The following is a 25,431-nucleotide window of genomic DNA, read 5'->3' as shown; positions in this document are numbered from 1 at the left end:
GTGTCATGGCCCATGGACTGAAGCCCGTAAATTTGTTTATTAGGCCTTTCTAATATAGGTCCCAGAAGGAACAGAACATCAGTTGACATGATGCATCGAAGAAAGGACGGGGTTTAGGGTTTTTCCGTCTTCGACTCGGTATCGACTGTGCCCTGCGTTGTGCTTCTTCGTAACGTCCATGGCGTCGCTGGAAATATCATCCCTGATAAGCACTGAAACTATTGGTTGCGCAGTCACTGCTCTGCTGAAATGGATACAAGCGCAGGCCAAGCACCAGAAGGCCCAGTTGCTGGAACACGACGAGCTCATCTACCTCGTCCTCTCCCTTAAGAAAATCCCCGCAAACTCCCGCACGAACCCTTCCAAAATCCCGCTGCTTCATCCTCTGCATCCGCTTGACGGCTCCGAAGAGATCTGCCTCATTATCAATGACCGCCAGCAGGGTCCGAATCCCCTCACCTCTGAAGACGCCAAAAAGAGAATCCAGGCCGAGTCCATCCCTGTCTCGAAGGTGATCAAGCTCTCCAAGCTCAAAACGGACTACCGTCCTTTCGAGGCCAAGCGAAAGCTCTGCGGTTCCTATGACCTCTTCTTTGCGGACAGGACCGTTCTTTCCCACTTGCCGCGGCTTCTCGGCAAGCATTTCTTTAAAAAGAAGAAGATTCCGATACCCATTGATCTGTCGCATAAGAACTGGAAAGCCCAGATTGAGCATGCGTGCAGCTCCGCGCTGCTTTATCTGAGGACGGGGACTTGTTGCATATTGAAGATCGGGAGGGTTTCTCAGGGAAGAGACCAGCTTGTGGAGAATATCGCTGCGGCCATTGAAGGTGCGGCGAAGATTTTGCCCAAAGGATGGGCAAATATCCGTTCTTTGCATTTAAAATCCTTGGAGTCTGTGGCGTTGCCACTTTATCAGATAGTGCCGGCTACGGGATTGAAAATTGAGGTGACTAAGAGGGAAGAGAAAGGAGAAGAGAAGAAAGAGGAGAATGTCAAGCAGATTAAGAATGGTGAGGCAAGTACACCAAAAGAGGAAGAGAAGGAGAAGGAGAAGAAGAAGAAGAAGTCTAGTGTCAAGAAGGGGAGGATCCATGAAGTTCGGTATATGGATGGAGATATTAATAAGTTAATGGAAGTTTTAGTTGGTGATGATGATACTGAAGTAAAAGAAGTGAATGAAGTTAATGTTGTACATGTGGTCACCGAGAAAGAAAAAAAGAAAAAAAGAATGGCAGACGAAATGGCTGGGACAGAGAAGAAGAAAAACAGGAAAGCAACAGATGACTCGATTGGAGCAGAGAAGAAGAAAATAAAGAAGAAAGATGAATTTCCTGGAGAATTGAAGGGGGAGCTACAAAAGCCACTAAAGAAGACAAAGAACAAAGGGAAATTGGAGCAGGAGGCTTTATCAACAGGAAACAGTGCTGAAGGAGAGACGGTTGGATCACCTAAAGCAGTGATGAAGAAAATCAAGGCAGTGAAATCCGGTGAAGAGAAGATAAAATCAATGAAGAATAAGAAGAAGTAGATATCAAATTCTACTATTTAGAGGACTAAGAGATGGCCCTCTCTTGCAGTGTGGAATTCTCAGTTTTTTCGGTTTCATCATTGTTAAGTATGTCTGTCTCCCTTAATGTTGGGTTTTCTAATTATACTTTTCCAATATCATGCAGCCATTTGCTTATCCATGTTTATGGTAACTTTAAAGGTTTTATGCCCCTTTTGTACCTTACATTTTAAATGGCTTTTGCTCCTTGAGAAGTATTGTTGCTTAAATGCATGTTTTAGGTGTTCTTTAGTTTTCACCTTGCCTGTTGCTTATTTGCATGGTTAAATGAAAGTTATTGCAAGAAGAAGCATTTGATGAAATTGAAGATATTGAATCAGTTGAGGGTGTGTTCCTTCTTATCACTTTGATGTGTTTAACTTAAAAAAAAATCTGAACCTCGTATGAAACACTACCATACATGTCATGGTATACTTTGCAAGTGATATGTATGTCTCACTTCCGCGTCTAAGAATTTTCGATGACCTTTTCTCAGCTGAGAAGGGTTTTCTTTCTTGTCACTCTGTTGTGTTTGGTGCTGTATTATCTTGTTAAAGCTGGCGTATTGTTTCCTTAATTTCAAATATATATCTAATTCGGCTATTGGCAATCTTCTCAATGTTTGTAATATCTGCTTACTAATGCATTTCAACAGTCAGTTATGGAGCAGTTGGAACCTATTTGATCACAGGTTGAATAACTCTTACAGGTGTGATTTTAGATTGCAGTGGGGTTAATCTGTGACTTTCTTAACCATCAATGGCTCATCTAGAAGGCTCAAAATATTCTTAAATGGGAGGCCATCAAATGCCAAGCAAACTGACTAAGGTATTCTTAATGTATGGAGTTGCAGCTGAGCCTGTTCGGAATTGTTCACTCGGGATGAAGATTGACATTGAAGAAGCTATATATCAAGGAAATCTGAAGAGTCATATCTCTAAAACAGATGTTTTGGCTTTACAGTGATGGGATCTCAATGAGCAAACTTCTCATATGTTTCAAAGTAAACGAATTTGGAAACTAGTGAAAGCTGAATTACTAATTTGTTGAAACATATGAGTGAGTGATCCTTCATCATTTTCAATGAAAGCCTTCTTAAATTTATTTTGGGGTCAGCCATATGAATCACTGAAAGCCTTCTTAATGAAAGCCATATTTTGGGATTTACTTTCTTATATTTATTTTGGTCTTCTCAACGAAAGCCTTCTTAAACGAGAATTTTGTTGAGTAATGAACTTTGAGGTCACCATGAGAGTGTCTTATTTCATTTGTGCTGTATTAACCCAATTAATAGGCAGATAAATTAACCCAATTAATAGGTGAGGAGAAGGGTCACCCGCGTTGGAATTTTTTGTCTTTTATGATGATATAGTGTCAAACTCACTTGGATGTTGGGTGGAAGTAGGGTGGCTTCGAACTGAGCCGGCTCGTGAGTGACGCGGGATTCGGGCTTGGAGTCGATGACTTGGGAGCGGGGGGGGGGGGGTGGGGCCCTCGTCACCGTCGAGCCCCTCTGTCCTCTGCTGTCGTTGTTGATAGTTGCTCGACGGCTGCCTTTACCGCCTGGTTTCATTTTCTTTCTCCCCTCGTCTGCCTTTGCCTTTGATCTGTCACCGCCGTCATCCCTGATGATAGGTCTTGCGCTCCTAACCCCTTCCCTCGACGTCGTCTCAGTGAAGAAAACAAAAAACGAGACCTAAGTTAAACCCCTCCCTAGAGCACAAAGACAATTCGCACGTGCAAATTTCGCACATGTGAGATTATAAGCAATTGAAAAAAAAAAACTTTGGTTGTCCCTTCTCGTGGCTCTTAAAGAAATTGAAAAATCATTTTAGTAGAAATATATTTCTAGGGACTATTAGTGGCTTTTAAAAAAAATGTTGAAAAGACATTTTTAGTAGAAATGCGTTTCTAGAGACTATTATATTAGTACCTCATGTTTTTTGGAAATATTTTTCTAATTGAAAATTCTTATTATTTTTTTATAATTTTTTAAGTAAGATTTTCTTACTAAGATGGGCTAAAAAACCGTATAGAAAATTTTTGAATAAGTATTTGACAGTTGATACTATAATACTTTTAGCATTAGACAATTTTCATAGTAATTTTGTGTTTGACATTTTATTTGATTAAAATTTTATCAATAAGTATAGTAATATATTATATTAATTATTAATTTTTATTTACTTTCCTAGAAGAGGCAATAAGATATCCATTTAATTTTCCTAAGAAAATTTTAAAATATTTCTTATAATTTTTTAGTAAATCACGAATAGTAATGGGATTTTATTTAAAAGACTTTAGAAATATGTATCGTAGGAAAAATATTTTTATTTTTTCTTAGAATATAAATTATGCCCAATTTCAAGTATAGGTCATGCCTAATTTTATATAAAATATATATATAATTTTATATATAATTTATTTGATATATATTTTTTAAAAAATTTTAAATATATATTGAAGCTCGAGCTCGGCTCTTAAATTTTTTGGGTTCGAAACTCGTTTTTGCTCGAGACTGGTTCAATTTCAGCTAGCTCGATGCCACCCCCAGGGTGGAAGACTGGTGGAATTTTATAACCTTAGCTTACGGAATCTTATCAGTACAATGCTCTACTCCAGAGTACGATATTTTAGAAAATTGTATTCAAAATTTAATCTGAAGATATTGTTAGGAAGCTGTAGTGTGACAGGTAAAGATGCTGCAATCTTGAAAAATGACAAACCAGACAATTCTACAAAGTCATCCACTTCGAGCCAAAAAAACCCAGTTTTCGTGATTATTTTTGCTTCATAGTATGGAAGTCAATGTCGCCAACAAGAGGCGAAACGTCAGACTGTAAATAAAAAATACGGCTGTGCGGCCAGTCCAGTAAAAGTTTCCTGGAAAGAGCAATCAAGAAACAAACTCTCGAAGATGGAAAGAGCCAAAATTGCCGAAACTGGTAGATCGTTCTCTCTTCTATGTGAATCAGAACGACCATTCAAAGAAATTCCCGTCTTCTGGAATGAAACCAAAAACAGAGAATGGCGAAAAATGTGATCAATGGACCCAGGCAGGAGCTTTCCGACTCTTTTATGCAGATTTATTATGTGTTTTGAACACTTTATAATCTCCTCAATACTTGTTTTTCGAACAAAGTAGTCATTTATCAAAAGAAAAAATCGGAGCAGTCTGTCCAATTTCCACGTTGATGCTCTTTTCTGCACAGACGACAAACTCTGACTGTGGAAGCTGCTCACTCTTAACATTTTGAAACGGGTTCTATATATTCCTTTTCCAGTGGTGCACTTGGCAAGCTTTTTTAGTAATAAAAATTGGAATCACTTGGTGGATAACTGTTCAAGGACTCGCTTTTGCCCCCATATCTTACTGACGATGGAAGCACTTCCAGCTTCTCCTCTCCTCTGCCTCGCCATTGCTTTTATTCTACTACTGGTTCCTGGAAAAGTTTCGGCTCAATCAGCTTCACACAGAAGAGAAGTGATTACAGCCAAACAAGGTGCCGTGGCCACAGATGATGGGAGGTGTTCTTTGATCGGGACAAATGTGCTTCGGGATGGAGGAAATGCTGTTGATGCCTCTGTTGCGGCAGCTCTTTGTTTGGGTGTCGTTAGCCCAGCATCCAGTGGAATCGGTGGAGGAGCTTTTATGCTAATCAGGTTGGCAAATGGAGAGGCTCACGCTCTTGATTGTAGAGAAACTGCTCCCTTGAAAACCTCTCAGGTACTTATTATGCTTATTCATTTAAGTGATCTAACTGTCAAAATTCAGTGAATGCTGCATACCCATTGCTTAGAATTTCCAGTTCTTTCTGGGTTTCAATTTAAGTGGGATTATTTTGTTTCTTGTGTTTGTTTGGACAAATAATTAGAATAATATCTACAACAGAATGGCCTCCTATGGCCTGGGATGGAAGGGATTCATCGGTAGGATTTTAGGGTTGATAGAGCCTTTCATGCAGTGGAGATCATGCAATTGGATACATTGCTCAAGTATACACATTAGTCAAGATCAAACACTTGATATATCTAATTTGCTCGTTTATGTTTACAGAACATGTTTGCAAATGATGCCTCGTCTAAATCAAGTGGACCGCTATCAGTTGCAGTTCCAGCTGAGCTTGCAGGACTTTATGAGGCTTGGAAACAACATGGGAAACTTCCATGGAAGAGGCTTGTGAGACCAGCCATAGTTCTTGCTCGAAAAGGCTTTGAAATATCTCCTTATCTACACATGCAGATGGTTAAGACAGAACTTGGCATTCTTAAAGATAAGGGACTCAGTGAAATATTTACCTCGAATAGGAGTCTCCTGCAAGTAGGTGATATTTGCCACAATAAGAAATTAGCTCAAACTTTAGAAGCCATTTCGCAATATGGAGCCAAAGCATTGTATAATGGCAGAATAGGGTTTAGTTTGGTGCGAGATATCCAGAAGGCAGGTGGAATTTTGACAATGGAGGACTTAAGGATATATGAAGTGAAATTGAGGAAACCTCTTATTGCAGAGGTTATGGGTCATGAGATTCTAGGCATGCCTCCACCTTCAGCTGGTGGTGCAGGAATGATTCTAGTGAGAACATCTTTTTTTTTTTTTTTTTTATCTTGGCTTTTATTTTGGTCATATTGTCTTTGAATTGGTAAAAAAAACTTATTCAGTACAGTTCTTTTCGGTCAATTTCAGATCCTGAATATTCTTGCAAAGTATGGAGTCCCACATGCCATTTCTGGATCTCTTGGACTCCATAGGGAGATTGAAGCAGTGAAGCATATGATCGCTGTAAGGATGAACCTCGGCGATCCAGATTTTGTAAATGTTTCTGAGGTTCTATCTGATATGCTGTCAACCAAGTTTGCAGAAGAGCTAAAAGCAACTATTTATGATAATATGACCTTCAACAGTAATATCTATGGAGGAAGGCAAAGTATCTTCTCCAAATATGCTTCATCTGTTTTTCTACAAAGATCATAAGAGGAGAACCTAACTTACAACTTTGATGCACAATGCAAAAAATTGAAGTATTTCATCTTGTAGAAGTTTTTGTGTTACATTCTTTTCAGGGATAAACCTGACATTTGTTAGTAACATCAAGTTGTCTGAATCATACTTACTCTGTTAGTGTCTATCCAGACTGCATATGCTGCTTTTTTTTTTCAGTTCTAGCTAACCTTTGCTCTCAATCCATGAATACAAAACTTCAAATGATAATTTTTAAGCTATGATCCCTTTGATTTGTCTATTCACAGGTGGAATCAAATCAATGACCATGGGACCAGTCACTTGTGCATTGTTGATGGTGACCGAAATTCTGTTTCAATGACTTCTACTGTAAATTCGTACTTCGGAGCACAATTTTTGTCACCCAGAACTGGGATTTTGCTGAACAATGAAATGGATGATTTCTCCATCCCTGCAAATAACTCAGCTGGGTTCCAACCACCAGCACCTGCAAACCTCATTACACCATCCAAAAGGCCATTATCATCAATGACACCCACAATTGTTCTCAAGGTAATAATTTAATCTAATGTAGAAACTCAAGTCTTAATTAAAATACTCAAAAGTAATCATTAAAGTGCGTCACAAGAACTGCTAACCTTATTATTCTGATGGAAATTCATTCATATTGAAAATTTTCATGGCTTTCTATAGGATGGACAACTGAAGGCAGTGGTAGGTGCAAGTGGGGGAGCCATGATCATTTCAGGGGTCACAGAGGTGTTCTTGAATCACTTTGGCAAGGGAATGGATCCTCTTTCATCTATTATGGCACCAAGAGTTTATCATCAGGTCCCTGCAAAATCCTGTAAAAGTCTTAAATTTCTTGTGTATGCTCCTTGACACTCTCCGTTGAGGCGTCGTTATAGAAACAAGAACAAGGAAACAACTCCAGGGCCTGTGGTGGTTGGGCAAATAGAAACCCATATGCAGAGAACTAAGAAGATCAGAGAAGCAAAAAAATTAAAACAAGTAAAAAAGCTTAATTGTTTGAGTTGATTTAAGAGCACTCATCCTCCAAATAGAATTCAGACAACAGAGAAGTTCTTTCTTGTTCTGTAAAAGCTCTTCTCCTTTCATACACTCATCTCATACTTCTTGCCATGCTTTTTCTTTGTCTTTTTTTCTTTTTTGTTTTGTCAAAAGATATTACATACTAGCACTTCAAGAAAAAGTTTCAGAAAAGGTTACAAAGCCGAAATAATGCAAACATTCAAGAACAAAATCCCACCATATTGTGCCCCTAAGTTACAGTTCTTGTAACTTCTTGTTACTCTTAGATACATTGTGAATCTCAAAACTCTCAGCAACTGACTTGATTCCCATTTTCTTGTGACAGCTGATTCCAAATGTGGTTTTGTATGAGAATTGGACGACGGTCACTGGGGATCACTTCGAACTACCGGCTGAGATGAGGAAATCCCTCAAGAAGAAAGGCCATGTTCTAAAAGACATTGCTGGTGGAACCATTTGCCAATTTTTAGTCCTTAACTTGGAAAACTGCAATGTTACTAGTGGTGTAAGACATGGTGAGATTGTTGCAGTGAGTGACCCAAGGAAAGGTGGATTCCCAGCAGGTTTATAATCTGATTTTCTTGCCTCTCACCTGCATGCCTGAGACACCATGGCAAGAATAACTTTCTTGATGTTTAATTTGCTTGATTTCTTGATCATTTGGGTTCTTCAATACTTGGTTTGGCTTCCATCTAGACCAGTCTGATTTGAATATACAATTCTATCTTCAAGAACTGTTAAGGGGTGTAAATAGGTAATGAACAGAATAGCTAATAGGATGCCCATTGCCTATTCTGCTGCCCATTTCACCTGAAATGAAGTAATCTATTATATTACCCTTTTTTCCCATTTTACCAAGAGATAATTGAGTAAAAAAATGATTTAAAAGAAAATATTTTTGATAAAGTTCTTACAAAAAATAAATTATTCAAAAAAATTAATATTTAAAACGAATTATATATAAAGATGAAAGAAAAAGGGGTGGGGTTTTTCCATCTCCCTGGCACTTCGATTTCTGTATTTAATAAGAGATGGGATTTAATTAAATAATCTTAATTTATTATTTATTATTTATTAATTCTTCACAAGTTAAAATTTATCTTAGTTTATTATTACAAAATTTTATATTATAAAATATTTTAATATAAATCAATGATGGTTAATATTATATTTAATTACTAGTTTAAAAGTGAATTTAAATATTGTAAAAATGACAATTTGATTAATTATTTTAATATTATAAAATAAGTATTTGTTTAAATAATTAATTAATCTTATTTTATCGTAAGTTAAAATCTATCTTTAAATTTATTAATAAAAATAAATAATTTTTTTATGAGTTAAATGTATCAGAATATTTAATTAATAAAAAAAATTACACTTTACGCGGCAATTTTCGTGTACACTAACAAAAAAAAAAAAAAAAATTACTCTACTTTTTATTGCACGCATTAATAAAAAAAATATTTTTTTATTAATAATGTTGAAACTTGAAAGGGCTTCGGTCGGTAGCCACGCAACAGCTAGTCGATGACACCCGTCTGGGTTCTTTGACATGGTGACTGCCGTTGCTGACGGTAACGTATGGAGACAGACAAGATCCATTTTTCTCCACTGCAGTTGCTATCACTGCAGAACATTATCCAGCCTCTCGAGAAACAATTTTGCTCGCAAGAGGAAAGAACCAGGTAGGTAAAGATTCCTTCTTTTTTCGTTTTTCTCTCCTTGTTACGATAAAAAGAACTATGTTTTTCTGTTGGTGTTTTGCCAAAGCATGATCAATGTTCTCTACACGATCCACTGTGGTTTATATGAGTCTCTTACTTAACGTATTCACTTCCCTACAGTATTCTCCATCTGAAATAGATACTCCCAGCAAAAATGCTATTCTAACAGCAGTACTCGCTCACCCCCTCCGTGTAGTCGTGTTTGCCTCCCGTAGAGTTCCTTGACCGAGGAAGAAAAGCTTCCCTCTTCCAGCCGCTGCCGGGGAGCTTCCCTGGCCTTCCTCTATTGGCTGTCCAATTCATTTATTGTCGCTTGTCAGTCATTGGTCTAACTTGATGCTCCAAATGCTAGTCCTTAACAAGCCAGCAAACCTAGGCTAACCTCACCAGCTTGTTCTTTTCTTTGGAGAAGGTGAAAATCTTAGGTTTATATTGCTTCAAGAGTTATACAAATTCATAGAAGAGGGAGAGGAAGTCCTCAAGCCAAAGGGTTCCCAACTAAGAAAGAATATCTTGCTACACCCTCGCTAGCATAGATATCTGAAATTGTATTGGCAGACCTTATAGCATGCTGCCATTGTACTTTTATGTGGGAGCAGATATCTAGAATTTCATTTATGATATACAAGACCTTACAAAGAGGGAATATAACAATAGTCCAGAATTGCAATAGAAAATGAAGCTCTCACAATCTAGTGGCTAAATATAATATGTGGAGTGCAAATCAGGAAAAGAAATTTTAAGCCCAGTGTCACCAAGTGAGTAATAGATCCCTTTCGGTGAGAAAAAGAGCTTAATAGTAGGAAATGTTACAAAGATACAGGTTGAATGAAAGTTTGCTCAGCTCATCTCCCATGTACAGCCTACATGAGAAGATTTCAATTGATAGTCCCTGTCGTTGAATACCCTGCTTGTCTTCATATTCAACTGTCTGAAGCGTTTTGTGACCATATCTTCCTGGCTGTTCTGAACCTTAGCACGAAACTGTCTGTGTGGAAGGGGGGGGGGGAAGGAGATGCTACTATGGTTCATAACTAGTTCCATAAGTGTTTTTGAGTTGTTAAAATCTTTTTTTCCATTTTCCATGTCCATAATGCAAATCTTAGGCTGAAAATAAAATACTTACAAGTTTCTGTATTCGTTTTAGAATTCTAAATAAAACTGAGATATATTCTTTATTGTCTTGAAAATTAAGTTGGACCATAGCCCTGAAAAATCAAGCTGGAAATCCAAAGAGACGTTTGAATTAGTACAATGGGCTTACAAATTTGTATCAGAGAGCAGAATTCTGATTGGCCCTTCATATCTAAACTTCCAAAAGGCAAAACATAACAAAATCTATTCAGACAAAGGTGATTTTTAATCTTTACATAGCACAAAAAAAAAGAAAAACAACTGACAAATGTAGATACATCACCTGAATCTTCTTGATTTAATTACTTTCCAAAAGGATCTGAACTTTTTAACTGACTAATGTGGCTTGTCCTTTTTTTCTTTTTGTCTGGTTTCATGAGTATTTGTTAGTAGAATGAGCACAATAAGATTTTTCATTTAGATATAATTTTTTCAAAGAAAGTAAATGATGTTTGGTTAGGGATTTTTTTTTCTTTTGGTTTTTGATTACTTCAAAGTATCTATCCCGTTTGCTCCCAATGTTAGTCAATGTCAATTCTATAATGTTGGTAGTCATATTCTTTGTTGTTCTTACATATGCTGTAATAAATTCTTGAATGTTGCAACCCTCCCTCCTTCCTTTAAATTGATTCCCTGGATTTAATGAGACCTCAATTGAAATGTTGAATGATATGCTTTAGAGTTTACCTCCTTTGAAATGTAAAATGATATGTTTTGGGATTTAGGTCGTAACCCCATGGATACAAGAAATGGATCAGAAACTCCATCAGTAATAGTGGATTCTGATGTCATATCCTTCTTCAATTCTGTGCCTCCTCTGAAAAATAGTTCTGATGTTTCGCAAAAAGTAAAGGAGTTTATCAATCATTTATCTAGATCTTCAGGCAAGTTATCTAATTGAGTAGTTTCAAGTACTTCCTTTTTAGTGTATATATAAAATTTGTTATATAATTTAAATTAGCATTTAGTTTAATTTAAGCATTAAATTTCTTTGTTTGGAGCATTTACAGGGGACAGAAGACCTAATGGTGTTGTTTGTGTGACTTCCGGTGGAACTACTGTTCCTCTGGAACAGCGATGTGTACGCTACATTGACAACTTCAGCTCTGGGCACCGAGGAGCAGCATCTACAGAGTATTCCTTTTATTTTTCTTCTTGTAGTCTTGTCTTTCAATGTTTTTAGTCTCTGTAAGTGTATCATTGTGTTTATTTGTGTTGATATGAGCTGACTATGGACTCTGGAAGTGTTATTAGAATATTATTCTGTGAAATCTTTTCACTTGTTGATAGTTGAATTTATGGAAAAAATAAATACTTCATTGACTTATTATAATTAGAGTACATGAACCTCTATTTATAATAGAGGAAGGTAGTAGAGTCTAATTACAATAAAACGACCTTTATCCCAATTACACCCAAACTCTAACACTTAAAGATAAGTCCTAGCATAATTAAATAACTCAATATAGATAAAAAACCAATATAACTCAAACTAAAACTCTTCTAGGACGTGACTATAGGATAAAGATTTGTGAGTCCTTCTTGTTCTTCCAACTCATGTGATAAGGATGTCAGCTTGTCGTAATAATGGTGGGTTCTACTTCTTATGTGCTTGGACCCATCTTGTGGGCCTTCCTTAGTTGTGTGGGCTGGAGCCCTTCTTCCAACACTCCCCCTCAAGCTGGGGGTGAGAGAATATCATGAACTCCTAGCTTGCTGCAAATGATGTATAAATTCTTTTAATATGAAATGGCACATATTCCAATATGCCTTCATCTTCCAACACTCCCCCTCACGCTGTTGTGCCCTTCCATGAGGCCCTGCTGGCATAATATAAGTGAGAGTAAAAATCACTCCTAGCTGGTAAGACATTGCTCCATACTTCAGTCCTAATGCTGGATGTAGGGCATAATCCATTTTCTGTAGATAGTGTGTCTATCGGCATTGCTCTGAAGTGTCCACCACTGTATCCTTCTACTGGACAACGACTCTCAAGTGTTAGGAGTAATAAAAGCCATTACAGTGGGGTAGTGGGTTTATGTATAATGGTGTCCCAATCCTCACACCGACTCTCATGGTATCCCAACCGTGATATTTTTAAGAGTCAAAGGCCACCTCTTCTTCAATAATAATGTCATCCAAAGAGACATAATAGCAACAATTGTAATGTAATACGACCATCTTCCAACACATATAACACAAACCAAAATAATAAACCTCGTAGAAGGACCCATGAAATAATTATAATCCGATATAAATATTTTTTCTTAGATGCAAAAAATTCATCTTTTGTGCACCCCCTTTCTTGAATATTTTGGTCACATAAACTTATCTACAACATATGGAATAAAATACCTCTTCCTTGTACTTCTTCTACTTCTCCCCCTGAAGCTGGGAGGTAATGACAGTGATCCCAGCTTAAACCAAATATCATAGATGTAGCAATAAACCCAAATAACATAGATGTATAAATAAGCCCTCAAACCAGGAAAAAGTGAGACTCAAAAAGTGACGCAAAGCAATCGGCTTAAATTCGGATTTTTTAATGTAACAGGATACCAGCATGACCTTTGATTCTTCCAGTGCAAATATATCTTTAAATATAGATCAGATTGACATGAAATTTTCTCCTTTTGAAACTAGACTTAAATACCTTCCATTCAAGTATAACTTCTCTTCATAAAATATAATTATAAGAAGATAAATAATATGATAAATTTTGGTCTCTGTCATCTGGCCGAACTAAGCATTGTTTCTCCTTTTTTTCTAGCATGACCATTGACTCTTCCAAGATTAATATCTCCTTATAAAAAAATCATACTGATATTTGATTGAATAGGTAAAAAAATAGACTTATATATCTTTCTTTTGATATATAATTCTCCATATAAAGTCTCTTTCTTGATAGCAAAAAATACCTCGGAAATTGAAGCTTTCTGTTGCTGCTCAAACCTCTTTTTCAATCTAACCTTTGCTGCTTCCAATATCAATTTCTCTTTGTAGATAACTCAGATAAAAAATTAGTTGAATAGGTAAAAGAATAGACTTAAATATCTTTCTTTTGATATATATTTCTCCATATAAAGTCTAGTTTTTGATAGCGTAAAATAGCTCGGAATCTGAAGTTTTCTACTACTGCTCGAACCTTTTTTTGCAATTTGACCTTTGCTCATTCAAATATTGATATCTCTCTATAGATAACTCTGATTGGTAAAAATCGTTTTTTTCTTGGAAAGTAGACTCAAATAGCTTTCCGTCAATATATAATTTGCAATATGAAAATCTCAGCATAGAGGTGAAAAACGCAAAGAAAACTACGGGTGTAGGGACCGAAAAAAAATAACTACAAACCTAGACTTAGGGTTTAGGGTTTAGAGAAAAGGATCTCATTATCTCTGTGGGTTGACCAAGTCAACTCACAAAACCCGCTCTGACATGTTAAATTTATGGAAAAGATAAATACTTCATTGACTTATTATAATTAGAGTACATGAACCTCTATTTATAATAGAGGAAGGTAGTAGAGTCCAATTACAATAAAACTACCTTTGTCCCAATTACACCCAAACTCTAACACTTAAAGACAAGTTCTAGCATAATTAAATAACTCAATATAGATAAAAGACAAACATAACTCAAACTAAAACTTTTCTAGGACATGACCATAGGATAAAGATGTCTTTGTGAGTCCTTTTTGTTCTTCCAACTTATGTGATAAGGATGCCATCTTATCGTAATAATGGCGGGTCCTACTTCTTATGTGTTTGGGCCCATCTTGTGGGCCTTCCTTGTTCATGTTGCCCATGTTATAATACTCTTAGATATGTGGGTCTTCCTTGGTCGTGTGGCCTAGAGCCCATCTTCCAACATTGATTTAGTTTCTAAGCATAAATATTTTAATTTTACAAACTCATACATCATAACCTGCATATTGTGGTCTAGTAGGTGAAGTCAGAAATGGTTTCAACAAGAGAACTTATGAGTATCATTGCAGGTACTTCCTCAAAGCTGGATATGCAGTCGTCTATGTCCATAGAAGGTAACTTCTATATTTTTTTTATGTTTTTTCTGTATCTGTTTTTAAAAGATTTGCATCGTTCAAAGGAATAATCTTGCTGACATTTGTTCTGTCACTTCTTTATATCTCTGTAGAAGTACTTGTCAACCTTATTGTAGATCACTTCCAGAAGATTCTCTCTTTGAGTGTTTTGAGCTTTTCAAGGAAGATACTGTCCAAGGTATGCGTATCTACTGAATGAGAAATTACTTCTTGAAAAGTCTTTATCTTTAGAAAATGAAAATTCAAAACAAGTTCTTTGTAAATTCCCTTCTGATTATTACCTTGTTCATGTCCAAGTTCGCCAGTCATATTCTACTTCAGTGAAGAATGCAATTGAAAGCCACCATAATGTATGTCCCACTTGTATCCTTTATTCTCTTTTTTTATGAATTAATTTAGCTTGAATTATTTCTTGTTAACCATAGCATTACTATCGCCTAATAGAATCTGAAGCAATTGATGATCACTCTTTGCAGGCAACGGAGCAAGGGTTCTTGCTGAAAATTCCCTTCACCACCATCTTTGAGTACCTTCAAGTTAGTATAGTGTTAAACACCATTTCTTGTAGGGTCATAACACAAAGGGCTTGAAATTACCAGACATTTTGGTAGGATTATGCAACCTTTCAAATACATGGTTCATAACGTAGTGTCTTGGAACTGCTCTGCTCAAGAGCTGCCCTTTGACTTAGTCATAAAAAAATGACTGTTTGAGTGTGTTGATCATTAACTTAGTTAACTTCTATCTTTAGGGTGAGTGGGCTGTTTGAAGTTAAATCATGCCCCATTTCCTCTCTTTTCTCTTGATTTTCCCCGACTCCTTAATTCCTTTCATGCACATTAGAGTGCTACTTATCATCCTATGTGAGGATCAAATGTGTGCGGTCATAAAGGCATCCCGTTTGTTATCTTATGATCTAGATCATCAATTGTAATCATATGATTCACTGTGTCCATTCAAATATCTGGACTGTAAATCATGATAGATCACATTCCTCATGCAATCATGGCTGTTGATCAAAACTTATGATCTGGGTCATCATTTTTTCACGGCTACAGCTGGCTAAGGTATTATGCATGAATGCTCTGGAATGAGTGGATCATTCGTCTACTATATAGACTTCCAAATAATGGACATCTGATAATGACGATTGGTAGGTTAAAGTAGATTGTTAGTGACTCTGACTCCTAATATTTGCCCTTGAAGTCCTCATTAGTTATCTTTGAAATCTTTCCTTTTTTATGATTACCAAAGATCAAAATTTACCAGGTGTCCCAAATGCAATAGTTCTTTGGGTTTAACAAATATGTATCAATAATAGTTAATTTATTGTAATATTGATTGAACTTCAGAATCATATTTATCAAGCAGTAGGCATTCTTTAGAACCATTAAACTTAACAGAATGCCAGCAAGCTATCTTCCAAGAGAACAAAAGAATTCCTAATATGAAACTCAAGATTGGGTGTTAGAATCTATGCACAGAGTTATCACAGAATCAAACTTTTTGGCTAAAATGAATTCCTAATGTAAAACTAAAGAGACCGCTCTTCCCTTGGAAAAGGTATTTGGGGTAAAATATCCTGCTCTATCAGCAGGGGCTTACCACATAAGGGTATTGTAACGTATCATTTAAAAAAAAAAAAAAAAACAGTTTTTGTAACATATGGTTTTATCTCATATGGAAGAGGCCTATTCACATTGATGGGGACTCCAAGGTAGTAACTGGTTGGTGCCAGCGTAATTCCCCTCCTTCATGGAGGCATTAGGACATATTTTAGGAGATTTTGGATATTGAATCATCATTTTCTTGTATTTGGTCTCACATTCCGAGATCTACAAACTCGGCAGCTGATGTGTTTGCCAAGGAGGGAGCTTCCCTGCAATCTCTTGTTGTAAGGGATCTGCTCCCTCATCCTTGTAAATTCTCTTGTTAATATAAATACATCTTTTTCAAAAAAAAAAAAAAATTCTCATATGGAAGAGGCATATTAGTGCATGTAATGGGTCCCACTTTAGTAAGTACGCATCATGTATACAGATGGAAAGGATTATACAGAGTGTATGTTCCTCTTTTGGTAATTAAGATTTTGAAATGCTTGAGAAATCATGTTATCTACTTCTAAGAATTTTTATTATGGTAAGGAAGATTAAATATGAATATATCTGAGTAATTGGTTTTGTTGGAGGAGAATTGCTGGCTTTTGTCCGGTTGATTTTATGTTTACCTTATATCTTGCTACAACCTGCTTTTTGATCATGCAAGGGATTGGTTTTGTTCTGTATTATTTTTCACTGACAACAATTTGTTCTTTATTTTTCCGTTCACCAGATATTACAACTGGTAGCAACTTCAATGCAAGCTCTTGGATCTCGTGGGATGTTCTATCTTGCTGCTGCAGTATCCGACTTCTATGTTCCTTGGGAATCTATGGTAAGGATGTCAAGCAGTAACCTGTTTGGTTTTATCTTTTGTAAATGCAATTGTTACCTTTGTTGAAAGAATTTATGACTGCATTGAATTTTCACATGTAGATTAAAATACAAGGACACACTACCTGTCAACTTTGTTTTGAATAATGCAGTACTTTGATTAGATTACTCCGATACAATTCTGGACTTAACAAAAACATTTGCTGTAGGGCTGGCAGATGTTCATCACTGGTTAGAACAGAGAACGTTAAAATTATTTTTTTGCTCAGCTTTCCTCTGTTATTATTACCTTTTCAGTATCATTTATCACGAAGCAACCAGTGCTCTTTCTGACAGCTCTTTCTTAAATAGACTGAACACAAGATTCAGTCAGCAGCTGGTCCTCTGGATATGAGACTTGCCCCAGTGCCAAAGATGCTCTCAGTTCTACGGAGAGTATGGGCTCCCAATGCTTTCTGCATTTCTTTCAAGGTTAGTCATAATTCTAGATTTTTTTTTTAGAAAACATAAAAATTTCATTGTTAGAAGATGCCGTTGGATTTGATCATTAGGACATGTTTAGAACTGCTTTCTGTAGATGTAATCTAACTTGGTTAAAGTATATGATCCAAACCATCTGTAGGTAGTGAAACTATATATTTCATTTTTCTTATAGTGCACAAAACAACTTTCCACGTTCAAATGTCTCAACAAATTAAACTTGAAAATAGAACTGAATGACTAGAATATCTCGAGGTCTCAGTCCTACAAAAAACTTTGTAGATTTTCATTATTTCAGCAAGAAACTGATATTTTCCATTTTCCATTTCTTCCAGCTTGAAACAGATTCAGAAATTTTACTCAAGAAAGCTGAGGCAGCTTTAAGAAAGAACAAGATGCATGCGGTGGTAGCTAACGAGCTATCGACACGTAAAAAGGAAGTCACGGTCGTCACCGGCGATGGGGTTATTAGAGTACAAAAAGGAAATGAGTTTGAAGATGTTGAGAAACCACTGATTGATCTTCTAGTACAGAGACACTTCGCATACATGGAGCAGTCGGGGATTGAGATGTCAAGAGTGCAAACTTAGGTTGCTATAGTTGCGTCAAAGTTTGTTTTATTCTGGTAAATCATAAAAAGATTCATTTGTATGTAAAAACGGTGGAAATTAACTTGCAATAATCATTTCTACAATTGAAAGTTCAAGAGAACGATTATTAAACAAAATCATCATATTTGCTACAAAGCATTTCTGTCTTGTCTGTGAACCAGTTTTCCCTTGCCTACTTTTCAATCTTATTATTTCTAGGCCACGAGGCAAGCAAAAAATTTCGGTTTTTCCCTAGTCACCAATCTTCCGTTAAAACAACTTCACTGGTGACTATATGATGGTGATTGCATCCAGAAGTTCCTAAGTAACGTGTTCAAGATCAACTTTAACTACTTGCGTTCCTGTCCTGAAAGTCATGTGTCAAAACGGCTGTTCGTTTGCTTTTCTATTAGAGAGAGAGAGAGGGAGACTAGAGTGTGCTCGTCCACTTTTGTCGGAGATTCTGAAACAATTATATGCACAATTGTGTACAGCAGAACTATATTATGTAGTGTGACAGAGAAATCTCACTGATACGCAAGTATCCAATAGTCTAAAGCGCTTCATCGTTGTCTGTGTCTAGTTCCAGGCCTTCAGCAGCTAAAAGCTGACTGATGACCTTCTTCCTTTCAGCTTCAGCCTTTTTCCTCATCAGATCCCTCTTCTTCAGAACTAGTGTATGCCTTTTCAGGGTGTTGGAGAAATGCTCCATGGATGCCTTCTTCTCTTTTGCTAAGATCCTCCTCTCCTCTTCTGGGTCAATCTGAAATTGCAACAAAATTGACAAAGCTGAAGGCTCTTTCTACAAACCATCCACATACAACTGATAGAAAAGTACAAGATCTAGCTTGGACCTTTCTCCAACACCACTCCAATCTTAGATTTCTCTAATTTATTCCAAATCTATAGGAATTCTATAGAATAAAATAGAGGTGCTAGGATGTCCAAAAGTGTGAAAATTACTGGATTATCAGGTGAGTGCATGAGCATGATTATCAATCCTTTTTTTACCCAATAAATATGTCCTTACCTTTGAACGAGAAAGCCGACGAGCACGAAGATTCATTTCACGTTGTTGCTGCTCAGCCCAAGCTGCTATAGCCATATCACCTCTTTGATCAAATGCCTTTCGCTTCTTCATAAGCCACTCCATCCATGCTTGTGAAGCCTGATAAAAAGCACCATGTTAATTATACTACCCAAAAATTGTAATTAGAACCAGACAAATTATAATTTGCTCTTCAAGCATCAGCACAGTACGATAAGGCATAATACGTCTTTCTTTTTTTAGTAAATCCTATTAGCTCAGATAAATTGTGTGATTGTGTCCATTCATAAAGTGGGGCACAGAGAGCTATGATGAAGAAACTTGTTAGTATGCTCTAACAATAAAACAAACTATACACTAAACAGTTGCAAGATCAAAGAAGCATCATTGAATAATGAAAATCCCAAGACATGGTGCATACCTTCATGGGGTTTACACAATGTTCCCTGTCATACTGTGTCCTTTTCTCTTCATCTATGAGCAACTCATAAGCAGCCTGAATCTTAATGAACCTAGCTTCAGCTGTCTCTCCTTCCTCAAGGGTACCTCTGCCATCATATACTTTAAGAAACAGACTGATCAGTTAATCACTCAATGTTTCATGTAATTAAAAAAATCATGACTTGCTTTTTCACATTTTGTGCACCAAAACATACCCAACTATAAACAAACTCAACAGATATAGCGAATTTCTCCTTGAAGGATTGTTCGCAAAAAAAAGTGTATTGCCTCATATGACAGTGATCTGCTCTAGAAAGACAATGATTCTTTTTAGGGTTGGTGAGAGCCTATATAGGAAGTGCCATGAGATTTTCAGATCATTAAATATTGTTTCATAAATATAAGTACTGTTTGTCAATGACCATCTCATTCATTAGTGCTTTTTGCTTGGGTAAAGAGAAAAAAGTGGTTTCTCTCAGTAAATTGTATTTCTGTCTCATCCAGGGTTTTATTACAGTAGGATACAGTTCTCATAACCAGCTCATTTGGAGACCGCCAACAAGATAAAGCATTTCCCAGATTTTCAGTCCTACAGGGAATGTTCAACTGGACCAGGTACCTACATATTGCATCTACACTACACTCACATATAGAACCGCTGGCCAAAGAGGTAGATCAACCAGCAAAAGAAACTATTGCATATGGATTATCTTCTCTGTGAATAGACGAGAATCCTCGTAAAGTGTAACGAAAGAGATAATACGAAAGAAGGAAAAAAAATTCGTTGAAAGTTGTCATGTGAAGTATTCCATATTTGGACAAAGCATTAAGAAGGTTGAGATGAAGATGCAAACCATCTGGGTGATAGTATTTGGCCAGCCGCCTGTAAGCAGACTTTATTTGCTCATCATCGGCATCCCTTCCCAGCTCTGCAGATTAGTGATTTAAATCCGTTAGATAAAAGGAATCTGGTCAAACACCAGGTCTTGGGAAAACTATACACTAACAGGCTTCAGTGGATTAGATTACAGGAAGATGTAAACGACCCAGAAAAAAAATTCAGTTTCTGGCTAATACATCAAATACCATAGAAATTGAATATAGCGCAAACTCCAAACCAGCAAGTCAGGATTGATCCATATAAAAAAGAAAACAGAAAGATGTCAAATAACCTACTCTGCAACAAGGTTTTTAACAGATTTTTCCTAGCTTAATATACCCAAATATGGGTGTTTTGCAGTCTTAGATTTCTACACCCCGATCACACAGCGAAGCTTGAATTTAGGCCGCACCCACTGTAAAACCGATCGCGTAGAAAAAAGCAATACAGACTCACCCGGTGTTTCATAAGGAGACGTCTCCGAAGTCCAATAAGAAGCTCCGACAATCGTCCTGGAATTCGTTCGGTAGGCCGGCTCTATACGGTGAAGGGTAGCCCATTTGAAATAAGAAGGAAACGTGAAAGAGGACGAAAGGTGAGAAACAGACCTACGGAAAGAAATCCCCGAGCAGACTTGATGTCGGCAGCAGACGAAGGAAGAGAAAACCGCCTGGGGGAGACAAGTAGCTCGGAGGCTGCTCATCCTTCGATGAGAGAGAGACGAATGGGGCCTCTACTTTGTATTTACATGGAAGAAAGAGAGAAGAAGACGAAGAAAATGGAGAATTTGATTTGAACAAGAAACCATGAGGCGATCGTTTTTATCTTTTTTTTTTTTTTTTTGCTGTCTGCCAATATGATGAAGAAGAAAATTGATTTTTCTTTTCTGAATTTTTTCGAAGAGGCAAACGGGTAACACCGTTGGTTCACAACGGCAAATTGACAACAACGAGTCTCCACTCCGCCGCCTCTTTTTCAAACTTATATCAAATTTTAAAGAATAAAATTGACCACAGGCAAGACTCCTATTTCTCTTGGGCCCAAAACTGGCAATGAATGGACATTTTTAACATGTGTCATTCTCAGTTACCCAATAAATTAAAAAAAAAGGCTTCGTTTCAGTGAAGATTTCAAGGAATCCAGGCAGAATTATTTTCCCAACTCCAACAGTAAAAAAATCTACAGTGAGGAGAAACAATTTGGCATTTAGAATTGCACAAGACAAAAACAGACCAGCATACCAGAGAAGCATTTATGCTAGAAAAAGGATTCATGCCCATCAAAAATCAGTGAATTGATTTAGTAAATCGTGTTTCCTTCCAGATGGCATCCGAATGTAAAATTTTTACTATGTTGTGAATCATCCAAATTTTTACTATGTTGTAAAATTTTCCGTACCCTCAATGGATCCAACCTACCAAAATTTATAGCAGATCCAGAATCTCAAAATAGTTATACAAATAATATGAACTACATCTAGACTAATATCAAATGTAAAAGATAAGAAATGAAGGCCTGAAATAAATATCTCACTCTTCTCTGGATTTATAGTGATCTGAATTAGAAGTGAAATAAAGCAAAATACAAAAGTTTTACCAGGAATCCTCGTTTATCAGGAAATGCAGCAACACATCTTGGTTTAATGATCGAGAAGAGAAGTAATCCTCTTGAACTCATTCTGCATGTTGAAGCTCAAATTGGACTCTTTAGAATTATATAAAATTAAAGTAACATAAACTGAATATTAGTATCAGTTGTTCAACTGAACTACAAAGCTTGTGTATCTTTGTACTCATACAAGGAAAATAAAATAGCAGGGAAAGAACCCAGTCTCCAAAAAAATTACCTATCATCACATACTAGTTATGGAGGCATCACTCCCTCCTCCCCAGCAAAAATAATAAATAAATAAAATCATTCAATAGAATAATCATGACATATTAGCCAACCGGAAGTATATTAAACCAATTACCTGAGGGCGTTGCAAATTGTACACTATGACGTTCTAATTTGCAGTTCCGACAACAATAAGAGGATGTTGAATATCTAATGCATAACAGCAATCTGGGAGCTGTTGTGTGTTCACAGGATTTGACTGTCTTGTGTCCCAATACCTGAATAAGTAACAAAAACATAGATCAAATCATCAAAAGGTACTACTATAAGATCTTGATCTTGATCTCTGTAGAAACAAATCATAATCAGAAGTGGAATCCACGACTGCTTGCGCAAGTTCATGACAACCAACTTAGAGGAACTGTATAATCTATCTTTGAAAACCAAGATAAGGATAGAAAACAAAGAAAGAAGTGATAGAATGAACCTGCCCCACTCTGTCATGGGCTTCTTCAATTCTTTCCTCGATACTGAAACTGCTCCACACCACTACCTTGCATCCCCCAATTCACTCCACATAAAATTCTTTCAAACCCATTGAGGACAACCACAACTGGTTCACGTCTTGAAGATTAGACAGAGTTTTCTTTCACAACTTGGAATGGATGAGAGACGAAGAATATCTGCCTAAGCTTTTTTTCTCTCTCTCATTCTTCAGAGCAAGACAAAGAAACTCTCTGCCAAATCTTCAAGACGAGAAACAGTCAGATTTTTTGAAGGCGTCTTCAGCCGCAATCAACTTCCTCTTACCGATGCCAGAGAGAGGAAAGGCCAAAAATGGCAATCATAAACAGTGGTTATAGAATAACTAACAAGATCTCTTTATAACTTAAGGGAACTGATTAACAAACAACGAGTCTCCACTCTGCCACCTTTTTTCAAACTTATATCAAATTTTGAAGAATTAATTTACATTCACCTTTTTAAAAATGATTAAATTGCAAAATTACAAAAATAATTAACCCTTTAAAATATCAGACTTTATTTTTGTTGTACTTATTGTCTTTTTTCAGTTAAAAGAAGATATAAATATCATCCAATTTTTATTTTTCAAATTACGTTTTTCAAAAGATCTCCTAAGGTTTATAAACACAAACTAATCTTAATTAAACTAAATACAGAAAAGGGAATGCAGTGGTTTAAATCAATAAAAGATGAAAACTGCATACGAGGAAGAAAAAATCATAATCAGAATTGGAATCCACGACTTCTTGAGCAAGTTCATGACAACCAACTTATAATCTATCTTTGAAAATCAAGATAAGGATAGAAAGAAAAGAAAGAAGTGATAGAATGAACCTGCCCCACTCCGTCATGGGCTTCTTCAATTCTTTTCTCGATATTGAAACTGATCCACACCACTACCTTGCATCCCCCAACTCACTCCACAGAAAATTCTTTCAAACCCATTGAGGACAACCGCAACTGGTTCACGTCTTGAAGATTAGACAGACAGTTTTCTTTCACAAGCCTAAGCTTTTTTTCTCTCTCATTCTTCAGAGCAAGACAAGAAAACTCTCTGCCAAATCTTCAAGACGAGAAACAGTCAGATTTTTTGAAGACATCTTCAGGCGCAATGACAATCATAAACAGTGGTTATAGAATAACTAACAAGATCTCTTTATAACTTATGGTAACCGATTAACAAACAACGAGTCTCCACTCTGCCACCTTTTTTCAAACTTATATCAAATTTTTCAGAATTAATTTACATTCACCTCTTTAAAAATGATTAAATTGCAAACTACAGAAATAATTAACTCTTTAAAATATCAGTCTTCATTTTTGTTGTACTTAATTGTCTTTTTTCAGTTAAAAGAAGATATAAATACCATCCAATTTTTATTTTTAAATTACGTTTTTCGAAAGGTCTCCTAAGGTTTATAAACACTAACTATATGGGGGTGAGTGTAACTAATCTTAATTAAACTAAATACAGAAAGAAAGAATGATGTGGTTTAAATCAATAAAAGATGAAAACTGCATACGAGGAAGAAAAAAAAAAGGTTATCTTATTTGAACTCTAACAGTTTTATTGTCCAGAAATGAAAATCTATACTATCCATTACCAAATTCTGCAACAACAACCTGGGTAATTCTCTTCGACAGAGCCCCCTAAGGCTTGAAATATGAATTGAACAAACAACTATCAAAAAGGAAAACAACCCATTTACAAGAAAATGAGACAGCTTTGAATTTGTTTTCTTTTCACCTTGAAGATCAACATTCACTTGTTGCCACCAGTTCCAGGTCGTGGTCTCCATTTAACATCAGTTTCCTGGCCATCAGAGAGAAGATTAACCAAGATTGGTCATAATCACCTTGATAGTTGTCTTAATTTTCTCCTCTTTTACTTTAAATGATCTCTGAGAAAAAAATTAGCCCAGAAGAGATTACAATACCTGTGGTCTGTGGAGGAAAATATAAGTCTTTGCTGTGGATGGATTGTGATTCTCTGCACCCTTGCTCCAGTCATAACCTACCTGTATTAATGTAGGTCAGTTGACTGACTCTTTAAAAATAACAGTTGTTTTTTTCCAAGATGAAAGATGCTTACGAAAAGGGAAGAAAAAAAAAGTAAAATGGTAGCATACAGCATAAGCAAAAATGGAGTTGTTGAAGTTGCTGCAGGTTATAGGTTGACTGCATCTTAACATAGCCTTTAGTAATCAAATCAACGTGTTGGTCATGGCAACAGACAAAACTGCCTCCTCCAAAGACAACAATATAGCGGATTTTTATCACAAAAGAGGTTTATCTAGGCCTGAGTTCCATTATGTTTAGATGATTAAGCTCATCCACAGACTTCTAAAAGTCAGCTGGCATCAGAGATCCAGCACTGAGAAATCAACTGTAGTTTAGCACAATAAGGAGTATATGAGGAAAATGATACAGAAAGTTGACAATGAGGTTTAGTTTGCTGTCTTTATCCCAAAAATTGAAAGCACCATCTGACCCCGCCGAGGCAACTGAATGATGCACCTGCAATAACCCATACCATAGCTAAAATGATAAGCCCATTCCCTTTTGTCAGGTTTAATCCATGAAAGTATATCAAACCAATTACCAGAGGGTGTTGCAAATTGTACACTATGAGGTTCTGATTTGCAGTTCCGACATCAATAAGAGGATGCTGAATATCTAATGCATAACACAGTCTGGGAGCTGTTGTGTGTGC

General features: G+C 36.5%; 4 protein-coding genes across 7 annotated transcripts; 3 read left to right on the top strand and 1 right to left on the bottom strand.

The window, feature by feature from the left end:
* The first annotated feature begins 102 nt into the window (after positions 1–102).
* On the top strand, positions 103–2,669 carry LOC137936387 (putative ribosome biogenesis protein C8F11.04). The gene is made up of 2 exons (XM_068781009.1): positions 103–1,618; positions 2,259–2,669. The coding sequence occupies exon 1, from the start codon at positions 179–181 to the stop codon at positions 1,529–1,531; it is 1,353 nt and encodes a 450-aa protein (XP_068637110.1). The 5' UTR covers positions 103–178; the 3' UTR covers positions 1,532–1,618; positions 2,259–2,669.
* Positions 2,670–4,826: 2,157 nt separating this feature from the next.
* Positions 4,827–8,254, top strand: LOC137936386 (glutathione hydrolase 1-like). Its single transcript, XM_068781008.1, has 6 exons — positions 4,827–5,276; positions 5,607–6,125; positions 6,237–6,472; positions 6,800–7,064; positions 7,206–7,343; positions 7,891–8,254. The coding sequence occupies exons 1-6, from the start codon at positions 4,929–4,931 to the stop codon at positions 8,134–8,136; spliced, it is 1,752 nt and encodes a 583-aa protein (XP_068637109.1). The 5' UTR covers positions 4,827–4,928; the 3' UTR covers positions 8,137–8,254.
* Positions 8,255–9,100: 846 nt separating this feature from the next.
* Positions 9,101–18,099, top strand: LOC137936705 (phosphopantothenate--cysteine ligase 2-like). 3 transcript variants are annotated; one of them, XM_068781540.1, is made up of 10 exons: positions 9,101–9,253; positions 11,152–11,310; positions 11,437–11,560; positions 14,421–14,465; positions 14,579–14,664; positions 14,784–14,836; positions 14,963–15,022; positions 16,818–16,919; positions 17,270–17,389; positions 17,734–18,099. In XM_068781540.1, the coding sequence occupies exons 1-10, from the start codon at positions 9,121–9,123 to the stop codon at positions 17,986–17,988; spliced, it is 1,137 nt and encodes a 378-aa protein (XP_068637641.1). In that variant the 5' UTR covers positions 9,101–9,120; the 3' UTR covers positions 17,989–18,099. The 3 variants fall into 3 exon arrangements, with proteins under 3 accessions (XP_068637641.1, XP_068637642.1, XP_068637643.1); XM_068781542.1 differs by having other exon boundaries at positions 9,209–9,257; XM_068781541.1 differs by lacking the exon at positions 14,963–15,022.
* A 262-nt stretch (positions 18,100–18,361) lies between these two features.
* LOC137937520 (uncharacterized) lies at positions 18,362–21,290 on the bottom strand. Of its 2 annotated transcripts, XM_068782580.1 has the most exons (6): positions 20,966–21,290; positions 20,814–20,869; positions 20,332–20,406; positions 19,458–19,597; positions 19,019–19,156; positions 18,362–18,751 (listed from the first exon to the last, which is right to left on the bottom strand). In XM_068782580.1, the coding sequence occupies exons 1-6, from the start codon at positions 21,058–21,060 to the stop codon at positions 18,542–18,544; spliced, it is 714 nt and encodes a 237-aa protein (XP_068638681.1). In that variant the 5' UTR covers positions 21,061–21,290; the 3' UTR covers positions 18,362–18,541. The 2 variants fall into 2 exon arrangements, with proteins under 2 accessions (XP_068638681.1, XP_068638680.1); XM_068782579.1 differs by having other exon boundaries at positions 20,814–21,290.
* Between the last annotated feature and the right edge of the window lie 4,141 nt (positions 21,291–25,431).

Source organism: Aristolochia californica, unplaced genomic scaffold, assembly GCF_029961685.1.
Source record: "Aristolochia californica isolate CCGP_79_NKW_82.1479 unplaced genomic scaffold, dmAriCali1.0.hap1 SCAF_7, whole genome shotgun sequence".
In the NCBI taxonomy this organism is placed as follows: Eukaryota; Viridiplantae; Streptophyta; class Magnoliopsida; order Piperales; family Aristolochiaceae; genus Aristolochia; species Aristolochia californica.
Note: the sequence above shows the minus strand (reverse complement) of the source record. Positions and strands in the feature narration are given on the sequence as shown.

Excerpts from the sequence above, each read along its gene's own strand:
- LOC137936387 (XM_068781009.1), top strand. The coding sequence starts at position 179 with ATGGCGTCGCTGGAAATATCATCCCTGATAAGCACTGAAACTATTGGT.
- LOC137936386 (XM_068781008.1), top strand. The coding sequence starts at position 4,929 with ATGGAAGCACTTCCAGCTTCTCCTCTCCTCTGCCTCGCCATTGCTTTT. Across the intron at positions 5,277-5,606 it reads CTCCCTTGAAAACCTCTCAG|AACATGTTTGCAAATGATGC; the intron begins GTACTTATTATG and ends TTATGTTTACAG. Across the intron at positions 6,473-6,799 it reads AGTAATATCTATGGAGGAAG|GTGGAATCAAATCAATGACC; the intron begins GCAAAGTATCTT and ends GTCTATTCACAG.
- LOC137937520 (XM_068782579.1), bottom strand. The coding sequence starts at position 21,060 with ATGAGCAGCCTCCGAGCTACTTGTCTCCCCCAGGCGGTTTTCTCTTCC. Across the intron at positions 19,598-20,331 it reads CAAATACTATCACCCAGATG|TATATGATGGCAGAGGTACC; the intron begins GTTTGCATCTTC and ends TGTTTCTTAAAG. Across the intron at positions 18,752-19,018 it reads GTCGGCTTTCTCGTTCAAAG|ATTGACCCAGAAGAGGAGAG; the intron begins GTAAGGACATAT and ends TTGCAATTTCAG.
- LOC137936705 (XM_068781540.1), top strand. The coding sequence starts at position 9,121 with ATGGTGACTGCCGTTGCTGACGGTAACGTATGGAGACAGACAAGATCC. Across the intron at positions 11,311-11,436 it reads TCATTTATCTAGATCTTCAG|GGGACAGAAGACCTAATGGT; the intron begins GCAAGTTATCTA and ends GAGCATTTACAG. Across the intron at positions 14,466-14,578 it reads GTCGTCTATGTCCATAGAAG|AAGTACTTGTCAACCTTATT; the intron begins GTAACTTCTATA and ends ATATCTCTGTAG.